The sequence below is a fragment of the Acyrthosiphon pisum genome, chromosome A1 (genome assembly GCF_005508785.2).
Source record: "Acyrthosiphon pisum isolate AL4f chromosome A1, pea_aphid_22Mar2018_4r6ur, whole genome shotgun sequence".
NCBI lineage: Eukaryota > Metazoa > Arthropoda > Insecta > Hemiptera > Aphididae > Acyrthosiphon > Acyrthosiphon pisum.
This window is the reverse complement of record NC_042494.1, coordinates 145000480-145012976: the sequence shown is the minus strand read 5'-3', so window position 1 is coordinate 145012976 and position 12497 is coordinate 145000480. Positions and strand designations below refer to the sequence as shown.

The 12497-nt window shown below is 33.3% G+C and overlaps 1 protein-coding gene across 1 annotated transcript in view; it reads left to right on the top strand.

Moving 5' to 3' along the window:
- The window catches only part of LOC100162107, a 23043-nt gene extending 13198 nt beyond the window's left edge, over positions 1-9845 (top strand). The window contains exons 4-6 of the mRNA XM_001945971.5: positions 7303-7635; positions 7718-7986; positions 8229-9845. Coding sequence (XP_001946006.2) covers positions 7303-7635; positions 7718-7986; positions 8229-8724 — 1098 coding nt within the window. The 3' untranslated portion in view covers positions 8725-9845. The remainder of the gene's footprint in view (positions 1-7302; positions 7636-7717; positions 7987-8228) is intronic.
- Positions 9846-12497: the final 2652 nt, after the last annotated feature.

The window sequence follows — 12497 nt, the reverse complement described above, 5'->3', positions numbered from 1 at the left end:
ACTTCAAAATTTATAAGGATAACAAATATTTAAAAATATAATTTTGTAAGAAAAACGTTGTTTTATAAGCGACTCGAAAGTATGTAAAAAAATATTTTCAAAAAAACTTACACTTTTTGAAATAATGAGTATTGTTTGATAAAAGAATCACCCGGTATATTTGTTTTAAACTTTGCTACAAAACTTAATGCAGGGTTCGTAATATACGCGTATAAAACGTTTTATACGTTACCCGTATAATACCCCACGTATAGAACATATAAAACGTATAAAACTAAATAACGACTAAGAAATACTTAATTTTCTTAAATTTAGAATACAATTAAAAACAATACAAATTTCTTTTTTTGTAATTTTAAGTTATGACAAAAAAATATATATTTTTATTAATATAATAAATGTCTTTTTTATAATAAAATAATAATTATTAAGTAATATTAATGTAGTTTATTAAGACAGAATAAAGATCAACTAAATGGTACTTAGTAATTAATATTAAAAAATTAAAAAAATTATCACAAAATATGACAATTATTATTTATTATTATACATTTATAATTTGATAAGAGCTGTTCAATCCAGCAAAAAAAAAAGAGACTTTTATACTGTATAAAACTAAGTTGTTTTACCTATACTGTACGTTTTATACGTACGTATAATACATGTTTTATACTGTATTGTATACGTTCCAACCCCGACTTAATGTGTTATTTGCGTCGATCGTATTTTTTGTCACGATTCTGAAAAAGTTTATATGAACTGTGGACCCGTTTTACCGATACTATAAAATTGTTGTGCCCAAAATTTCATAATTTAATAAAAATTTTAATACCTAGGTAATTGTATTTAAATTTCTGCCTATTATTTGATCAAAATCAAAACGATTGTATTTCATTATAATAGTAATTTGTTTTGTGTAAAAATGCGTAGAAAAATTCTATTCAAAATTATTTCCAATTTGTAAGTCACTCTTCGTATTTCCACTATATTGCAGCTAAGTTCAATAACTGCAATTAACTGTGCATGCATTGCAGTTATAGTCGTCGATTGTTCAATGGTTGATGGACGTTCGTACAAATATCGTAGATAATTATAATATAATAGCAAATCGAGAAATTATGCGAATGTCATGGAGGTGATGCGGCAGATTCGACGAAGATAAAAGTAAAAACGATCAATCACAATACTTTCAAGAAAAAAGTTTTTAAAAAACATTTCTCGTTCAACCTTCGTATACATTTGTGAAAATTCGTGCAGTGCAAACGTGGTATAAGAGCGCGGTCAGCCAGGACATCCCTAATACATATATATATTTCACACGGATATTGTCTGTTATGCAAATAGGTACAATGTATTGTATATCAAACTGTCTGAGCGGAACATATTAGATTATACATATTTTATTCAATTTACCGATAACGGCGACGGGATTTGCACTCTCGAAACCCGTAAAACAAATCTGCTTGATAAAATCTCGACGTCTTGTGGTCTGTTTTTCAATTTTCTTCTCGAGACAATAAGGATACTGTATTACCTAGAGGGGAACAAAAAAAAAGATATAGGTTGGCAAGAAGAAAAATATATGAAAGAAAAATTCGTCGGAATCAAAAAAATATATATGATTGTTTTTATTATATTATAATGTAGTGGTTCTCAACCTGGGGGGCGTGAAAATGTTGAAAAAAAATTTTAATTGTATATTTAATAAATATTATGCATACATCAATCTTATAGTAGTGAGGGGGGAGGCGTGAACTCATAAAATAGTTTGAAAGGGGGCGTGGACCTCAAAAGGTTGAGAACCCTTGTTTTAATGCATTATATCATCATTGCATCAATTACACTATTTTATATAAAAAAAGTAAGGGCATTGCTAGCTAGTTAAAATAATTAAAACAAACTACATTAATTAAATAAAGTTATATATTCTTTTTGTTGCGTGCAATTATTTAAGTAAAACAAGACAGCTACATTTAAACTAATATGTAATTACCTATATTTTTAAAAGGGATGTAAGTGCCCTGTTGGCCTTCAAGGCGAATATGATGTTTATGACCCTGATACCTTAAATATTCGGCTCAGAGTCAGCCGTGAAGCGTTTCTATTAGGAATTTCTTTGAATATTTGTATACTATTCTATTTTATGTTTTGTTTTACGCGTCGAAACATTAATTCTGCTTATTGCCATCGATAAATTAATGTCAGTTTCGGTTACTTATTAAAAACAAAACAAATACCAATACCCGCCGTAAAAAATAATACACCGCGCTGCATGAAAAAATTATATGTAAAACATTATAATGTTTTCGACACTGTACATTAAACACGTTATAATATTTTTTCACCTAGCCACCGGTGTGACGCAGTGGCTGTGTGTATACATAATACCTATATCTATACCGGACATAATTGCAATAACGTGTTTACCAAGGCCACAGAATAATGTACATTTGAATCCGTTGTACCCGGTACGCCAATGTTACCGCAAATGTGTATACACAAACACGAGTATTGTCTGTATTACATAGGTATCTATATATATATATTATATTATATTTATTATATACGGGTAATAATAATAATAATGCGATTTTGCAATTCGCGTCCTTTCGCGAAAAGGACACGCACAGCGCCGCTGCGGCGGCGACCCGCGTGCTGCGCGCATTGTGTGTGTGTGTGTGTCGTGTGTATTAGAAAGTCATGATAGCAAAAAAAAAAATTATATTTTTTAAAAAAAAAGAAGAAGAAACGATATAATAAAAGATATAATAAAACTGTCTAATCGTCGTTTGCGCTGACATCACGATATAATATACCGCGTTGATGTAACGTTAATATATGGACGAGGTGCGCATGAAACGGAAAGTAGGTAGGTCCTATGTATACATGTTATGTTGAGAATATTCACTAAAAAAAGACAAAACTTTTCGGTCTTTTGTCTGTCTTATTTGGGCTGTCTCCATGCGTATAATATAATAATAATGATATCTTCCCGTCATGCGTGAGTGCAGAGTGATTTTCACATCCTATTTGACAATATACCTACGACGTGACGCTCTTGTACAAAACAATATACATAATAATATACACATACTATGCAATTGGCGCCCAAATAACTTTCAAGTACACAAATCAAAATTAATTGCATTTCGTTTCTTAGTACATTTTCATTACATTATAATATATTGCGCAATTCATAATAAAATGTAGAACATATATACAATTAATATGTACGTACTACGTACGCATAAAATAAACTATTTTAATAATTCAATGTACCTAGTAAAGTAATAAGTAGGTAATAACTATCAATTACATATTAATGATTTTAAAGTGTAATAAAAAAAAATTCTAAATAGTATACAAACTGATGATTATTTAGATAATATAAAATGTAAAATATAAAACGATGAAAAACGATTTTACCCGACACTCGATCACGTGGTTTCAAATCCAGATAGGCACTTCTGCGATCTGCTGCACGGTCGAGTTGTATATAATAATATTATATTATATTGTTATATTTAGGTAGGTTGTATTTCATAAATAATATCACGCTCTTCCAATATACAGGTTCAACCTACACGGGTGTACGTTTAATAATAATATCATATGAAAACGACCGCTTTTGTTGTCGAGATGAAACAATGAACGACGAAAATCCAGGGAACTGGGCCGTCCAGAGAGTTCGATACACTTACGCTCGAGACGTCTAGACGTATACGCGACCCGGAAACTCGCGCACCTACGATACTGCAGTCGCCGCAGTCTACGACCGCCTTTGCGAAGTGCGTGGGAAATTCTCATTTTCTTTTCCGAGATCGTAGATACACACGCATACAAATGATTTCCCTTTCATATAATTTGCGCTTTTAGTATTGGAAAAAAATTGTTACTTTAATATGTATATATTAACACATTTTAAAATATAAAAATAGTATATGGAATGCTGGTGTTCCTAACCTTATAACTTATGATATTATCGTATACATATTATTATCGGAGACACGAGAGGACAAGAGAAAAATCCTATCGATACGACACAACTGGCGGTGACTACAATATCTGATTACACCGTGCCGATACCCAATACGGCGACTTCTCCGGTTACGACGTCACGTCGTGTCTATCGTTGGAAGTCAGAAAAAAACTCGCACACGTTTCGCCCGATCGCTGTCATAATATTGTAGTGTTATTATCGAAAGGAAATTATAATGAACAATCTGCAGTTCTTCGGTCGTGCGTGTGAAAAACCGCAAATTGAATAATTAAAATTTGTATATGAAATTGATGAAATTAGGTTTTATAAACATTATTTGAACGCATTATAGAACAAATTCGATGATTGTACTCATATTATTTATTTTATATTATAATGAACAAAGAAGTTCATGCCACGACGGCCACGATTCGAAACGGTTCTAAACTAGTCTTGGCAATGCACGATTTGGCCAAGTCGAAAATTAATATAATATGGCACACACGGGACGTTTGGCAGGCGCTCGCTTTTGTGCCGCATATGTATAAATTGACATTTTGTGGGAGTACAATTTGAATTTATTCGTCGCATGTTTAATTATTAATATTCTCGAACACGTTTAGGTCTCCGAGGTAAAAATAAAAAAATCAAATCTACAATGTGCATATTTAGGTTTGCGTATTGATTTAGATTTTCAAAAAAAAAAAATTACGTAAACATCTCGTATTTACGTTATTTCAGTAATAATTACTTTTTATTTACTTTTTAATTCCGCGGTGATCTTGCGTGGGTAGGAAACGAAGACATGACATTAATTTTAAACACCGCGCCAAAACCACCAAATAATTCTGCTGACCTACTTGCTTGCCCGTCTTTTCGAAATTGAATATTCCCAATAAAACCAGTTGTCTACGACTCCTAAAGGTCGTGTGAGGTACCGAACTCATATAATAATATAAAAGGGCAACGTGCTTGTAGAATATATACTAAAAATACGTATTTCGTGCTCAACATACATTTCCGTTCAGATATGAACACACTGCACAGCGGATTCAAATATTATAAGTTATGCCATATAAATACCTATTGTACCTAATGTATCAATTTTATCGCAAATGAAATTTCCAATTTGCTTTTATTTCGCTATACCGATAAAACTTTTATTCCTCTACATATATACTATGAATTCAATCGTTTATTGCAGTTTAGTTTATATACGCACCATGCGAAGTACAATACACATCAGGGATTTTGTTTACTATTTTTATTCGCGTGCAGAAGGTGATATAAGTACCTATAATACATACATAGTTTGTTTGGCCCCGTGCGATCTATTCTCAACGGACATTTTTATTAATTGGATAACGACGAAACTCCATTACGTTCTTCGTATTTGTTTCGTATTTCGTATATAATATGTTTTACCGTGCAAGGGCAGGCACGTAGGCGATATGTAGGTTATAAGTTATAAGTTATAACACTTGTTAACTATGTATATTGTATATAATATTCGCGAAGAGTATATTAAGTATATCGAACGACATGTCGAGGTGTCCCGTGAAGCGTGTATAATATTATATATTGACTCGAGTTTGCGGTGTCACGCGTTCGCTTGCGGTAAATACGAACCCGTATTTCATCGATTTTTTTTATTCCATTTAGGTCTTCTCCGTCGTTTAATTGTGGTAAAAGGAGTCGTCAAATTGGCGCTCGAAATTTAAAAAAAAAAATTTCAAATTAAATTAAGTTTTATATAAACGTGCTCGTATGTGCGTTTTCTTTAACCTAAACTTTAACAGTTGCACAATTATATATTATAAACTTCTATATTACGTTCTATATTCTCAGGAATGAAAGCTTTTTATTAATTTTAATAATAATTTTATACCGCGTTATTCTTCTTTATATCAACAGATATGTCATGATATAGACAATATTATAGTCATATAATACTAACTTCCTGAAAACGGTTATGTTTGTAAGACATGTTTGTATTTCGTGCGTTGTCTTCTTTTCTATAAACTATAGAACCTATAGAATAGTATACTTATACACTTTTTGAATTGAGATTCAAAATTGCATTTCTTTTCCTATGATGCTGTGAGTGCCGGAGAAAGGCGAATCGTCAATGATGTACCTATCTCGGTGTTTTTAATTCAAAAATTATAAAGCAAATCAAACGAGTTTGATAAGTTAACCGCCGTGTAATGTAATAATGCTTTTCCTGCGTAGATACTTAATATACTAAATATGTAATTATGTATTACATACATGGGTAGATTAAATGTTATGATTTTGATAACCTACATATTACCTACTAAAATTATATCACCATCGTAGAAATGTTACATTCTCGTAAGCTGTATTATATTGCCTACAGCGCAGTGGTATAATATTATACATGCGTATAATAGTTATGTACGGTATGAATAAATCGTTTGTGGTCATCGGAGTAAACATACACACCACATTAACATTTCGAGCGTGACGTTCAAACGATTTAAGTATCGTTTGGCAGACTTACAGAATTCCGAGTATTGCATTAAAAAGACTAATAAATCGTGGAACTGGCGAGGTCAAAAGTTTGTGTTCGGTTTACCGTGCACATTAGTATAGCATGAAAAATCTCGACGTGTATAGATTCGACCCAACGTGATGATGACGATATTGATAGCCACTGTAACGGTACACTGTCATAGGATGGCGAGCAATCGTGTACAATTCGGGAATTACCAGAGTGTATATATACAGGGTGTAACAAAAACAGCTGAATTATGAAATTCTTTTTGTTCTACCTATATAATCAATATTTTATCTTTTTTAAATAATGAATTGACAGTTATCATATATTTAAGTTTAAAAAAAGTTTTAAAAAGTTGATAATAAAAGTAGATAATTACATAGGTTGATTATTTCTATCAGTTATTTCTGATATACCCTGTATACGATATAAAATCAAAATGATACTAGCTACAGTCTACGATAATAATAATAATTATTATAAAAAGGACAAAACCAATCGAAGAAATCGTCTCGTAGATTATCTACGACGCTGGTTTCGCGCACAATAGACACGAATACGTGACGTATATAATATGATTATAAACCCGCTATCGTTGCTTATATTGTTGTGCATTGCATGGTGAATGATGGTAGCATTACGCCGCTGGTCCGTACTTGTCGTTGACCTGATTATAATATTATGTAGATTTGAAGGCCTATAAGCGCTCACGAGGGGGGGGAGTAAAAACGAATATTGAGAATATCGTGATAGTATTCTATATATTTTAACGTTGGCGACATTTTTTCGCTTGGTTTTACAGGCAGAACGTGACAGTCTAATAGACACGCATCACGAGCTAGAAAAACAGCTAGTGACCCGGGACTTGGAACTGCACGAAAAAGAAGAAGAACTATTTCTGCAGCTAGAAAAGGTGATCCGGCTAGAAGAGGATTGTGAGAAATTGCGCACTGAAAAAGACAAGATGGTCAAGTGGAAGGATCGTCTGGAGCGCGAGAAAAACGAAGCGTACAGGCAGCTGCGGCTCCAGGCCGAATCGTCGGAAATTACTAGGCGCAACTTGGAAAAAGCGCGTTTGGACGCGTATAGACAGTTTTCGGAGATCGCAGCCGAAAAGGACACCCTCGAAAAAGAGGTACCTATTTATCTATATTATTTGCAGAAAACGTTTGAAATTTGTTTATAAGGTGCATAATATTGTCGGTTTTTGTTTTTAGAACTCTAGGCTTAAAGAAGTGTTGGAGGATCTCGGGAGGAAAGCCGACTTGTACCACACCAACAGCAGACAGGCAAGTAAAAAGGCCAAGCGTGTATCTGGTCTGGAACGCGAAGTAAACGAACTGAAGTTGATGGCCAAACAGTCAGCCACTCTAAACAGTCAGCTGCAGAAAGGTATGAAACACTTGGCCACGTGCAGGCGCAAGAAGTGTTCCGTTTGTTCATACACAAGAGCCACGTTCGGAGAGTACACGTCTAGTAGACATGGGTAAGTCCAAACATTGATACTATACTTTCAGAATTTGATTGGATCTGTTTTTTTTTTTTGCCTTGAAAATAGTCAAAAACTAATTAAGCTGTAGCGCGCTTACATTAAAAACTTTTTTTGTCCTTAGATCGCTCTTAATCCATATATTCCTTATATTTAATCCTTATCCTTATACACTATTTAACCAGCTCTATATTAAATAATAATGTTAATCTTTTTTTATTGCCTGTCAAAATATACAGGGAAAAAACTTCGAGGTTCATCGGAGGTTGTTTCCCGCTTGAAGAGTTTCGCCGTTCCTCCGATCGGATGTCCACGTCTGACCTCGAACATGAGTGTGCAAAACTCGCAGAACGCCTATCGGCGTGCTCGTTCCCACACACGCCACCGTCGACACCCGAACGGTCCGTGGCCAGTGGATCGCTGTCCCGGTTCGTATCGTACATTGACGACGCGTTCTCTTCGGCCAGCGACGACGAAGACGTCTGTGGCGAGATAGGCGGCCGACCAGCCAAGTGCACCGGAAGCGGAAGCCGCCGTCAGTTCTCTTCCGACTCGGGTATCTCTTCGTCGTCGGCCACACCGACCGACCCGAACAAGTTAACTCCGGCATGTGGTGGTGGCGGTCATCGCCCTTCGTCGACCACGTCATTCAACCGTTCCGCCAAGTGGACTTCATCGTTCAGGAAGCTCATCAGACGCGTGTCTTCCAAGAAGCACGTCGACGAGTCTCAGTAATAATAATAAGAATATAATATGTTAAGTACGCGCAACCTGAGAGGTTCGGAATAGTTTTCCATCAAATCATCTACATCATCACGTGTATTGTTATTTTTATTTTATTTTTTAATTTTAGTTTGTTTACATCATTATTATCATTATAAATGTAGGGGAAGTTATTACTGTCGATATACTTAACTAGTGTATATAGTGTATCGGATATCTCGTTTATTATTACTGGGGGGAAGCTGGGTTTGCAAGATGACGTGCCTGTTCTCACTAAAAGTATTTTTACGAAATTTTATCGACGCCGTCATTGTTCACTCAGATGTTGTTTTGCGCTGCTTATACGAAGTCTGTCATCATAGATGTATAATATATAATATTATATTGGTAGACTAGCCAGTAGTTACGTAGCGGTAGGTACTGAAGTCTTGATTTTTCGTAGTGACGTGCCTACGTTACAATATATTTATAACATACTTTTCTCGCTATTTTTTATTGTTTTTATTACGATTTTAATTTTATTTTTTAACTTACGATAATTGCAGTATTAATATATTTAATTTATCATATCGTTAATATTCAAGAAAACTCATCATTCCTATTTAACGATATGTTATTCCTATGTATCTTTAATAATAAATAATAAATTCTTCAGATTTTTTTTTATTTATCAATTCTATACGCTTACTCGTTGTTTAACAATATTTTATTTATAGAAGTGTTGCATTTATATTATTTTACGATAATCTATTAAGAAAATGTTTATATACTGACGGGGATCAGGAGTATAACGAATGTTTGTTAAAAAGACATTAAAATATAAGTATTAGTGTATTGATGGTCCTATATACAAACTATGTAATGGTTAATTTAATAATTAATATACTTTACTGTAGATTGTTTTGTTTTGTTATAGACCAATAACGTTATTTGCCTTAGGCCTTACTTTTAAAAATAAACATTTTTACTGTCGTTGAAAGATATACCTACTAAATATTATTGTAATTGAGTAATGTTTAGTTTTCTTTTTTATCATGTAAACAAAAAATGTTGTTAATGTGTTGAATACTGTATACCTGTTCGTTGCATAATTAAAATTTATATGAATATATCAAACAGATTTGTAAGCAATAGAAAACTGTATTGTCTCTTTCGCGCGTACACTACACCGCACCGAACTTGAAGCTGACGGATTCGCGACCTCTTTTAAGGTACACACTCAAAACAGACGAATTATCAAATGCGTATTGAAAATATTTTCACGCATGCCAGTGATTCTTGCGAAAGCCATCGCCGGCGGGACGTATAGTGTACCCACTGTGCTAAAAACAAACATTTCGTACAATAACAATTAAAACTGCATAAAATGCCAAATCGATTATTTTATCATTATAATGGTGTGCAGTGTTACTCGATTATACTATAGATTATAGAACACGTATCCAGCTGCCGACGGTTGTAACAACGAAACGAGTCATCAGTTCGTCGATATTGCAGTAAATAACAATAATATATGTGCTGAATGTTCTTGGCATAATATCAACAACGATCGACTCGAAAAAAAGTGAGTGTCTATGGTCACTTATAAGATAAATATTTTATTCGTTGTATCGTTTATAACTCAGACAGGACAGGCGTGTACCTACGCTCTCTACGTATTGTATCGGTTTCTGATTTTAACCGAATTCGGTCGCTTTTCTGCAGTTTGCTTATGTATATAATTGTTTTTAATTAAGGCTTCAACGTCGTAGGTGTTAGCCTTTCATTGAATTGTACATATTATAATTGTGTTACATTAGTGTTACATTGTAGGAGGTCTTACAAGTTATAATATTTACAATGTTTTTATAATATTAGTGATACTATTAAAAATCTGATTATTTTTGTAGTTAGGTCTTTGATGTGCGCTTCAACTATGATGTTGAATGGAACACTCCTCCACTATGTATTTGATTGTTAGTTCTTTGTGGCATGTGTCGCATGTTAGTTTAGGCTCTTTACTAATTAAGTATGAGTGTGTAAAGAAGGAGTGTCCGACACTGATGCGGGTGATTGCCGTGTCCTGTCGTCGACTGAAAGTAGTAGCAGCATTTTCTATTGTTTTTTAATATTTTTTAGTTTGTTAGATGTTGCAGGTATTGAATGCCAGTGATTTAGCCAAGATGAGAGGATTTATTAATAGGGTTTTTAATGTCGTTCGTGGGTATGTTATTTATTGTTGGACTTGAGTAGTTTTTATTAGATGATCGGCCTATTTGTCTCCTTTTTCGTTTCATGCGATACCAATGTGGGATGGTACCCACATGAATTCGATGTTTTTTTTTAAATTTATATTTTATTTCGGGAAATTTGGTATATTTTTTTTATCAAAAATATTACGACGTCTCTCGTTTTAACGATTTAAAATTCGTTGCGTCTGACCATAGAAGTTCGTCGTTCACTAGTACGAAAGTGAAATAACAATCGACGGACGACATTATACCGTCAAGTTTTTTGTGGTATGCTATAATGTGATGAATGTCGATGAATTTTAATCGCACGCCGACGTATTGTTCGTACGAGTACACGTGTTTACTTTGGCGACTCGTGTGGGTTTCGCTTGTTTTCATTAATATTAATCGTTGTACCATTTAGCGAGGTTATTTATTGGAAAGAACAAATAAATGAAAATACCGCGCACGTGCCTCGTATGTGTATTTTAATATTATGATGTTTAAATGTTCATAGTAGACATAGATCGCCAAAATTAAAATATCTCATTTAGGTGAACATCCCGGGTGGTGGTGGCGTATAAGAATTTTTCATTGGAGAGTTCAAATGACTTTCCTAATACTGTGAAGTGAGAGATTTCACTAATCACCATATGGGTGCAATAATTTTAAGGCAGGGACTGGAACCAAAACCAAAAGAACTTATGGGACCAAAAAACCTATCAACTAACAGAAATTAGAACTGAATTTAAATATTTTTTTGTTATACCGATCTAATAATCTAACTTAATAAATTTGTTGCTTATGAACTGTTTCGTCAACAGAAGAGAGGTGTCGTATTAGAAAGTGACCCTCAAGTAGTATTGTTTCTCTGTTTATTCAATTTATTCTTGACAGTTTAGATTCTGATGTGTGTTTTTTTTAATTTTAATTTTAATTTTTGTGTCTGTCATCACCGTTTAGGACAGTAACACTCCTTAGTTGGTGCATTCGGGAGGTAAAATTAAAATTCTCAATAGTTTTCAAAAGCGCAGGGAAAAACTAATTTTTACGCAAAATCGATTTTGGTTTTTGGTATAACTTTAAAACAAATAACCGCAGATACTTGAAATTTACACCATATTATGTTTATTTTATCAATTCCTATACTTGATCTGAACTATCGTTTTGAGCAGCTTACAGACATTTTCAATTTTTTTTTTTTTTTTCTATAAATGACAATAAAATTATATTTGTTGGGTCAAGAAGCGTGAAACTTTAATACGAGGCTCCTGATGTATTGTTACAATAGCAGTTGAAAATTTTTTATAATTCACACATTTTTTATTAGCATTTAAAGTTTGAATTTTGAGAAAATTTATCAAATTTAAAATATAAAAAAAAGGTAGGCAAGTGGATGTCGCTCTGCTGTATAGTAGGTTACAAGTGGGTCACTGTATAATGGATGGTATTAAATTTGAATTCAATGATAAAATATCATTGTATAAGAAAAACGTTTCTGAGCGGAGACTGAATCTAGGTATAAGATATATTAAACTTATATCTATGGTATTAAAAAAAAAAATTAACCTATAA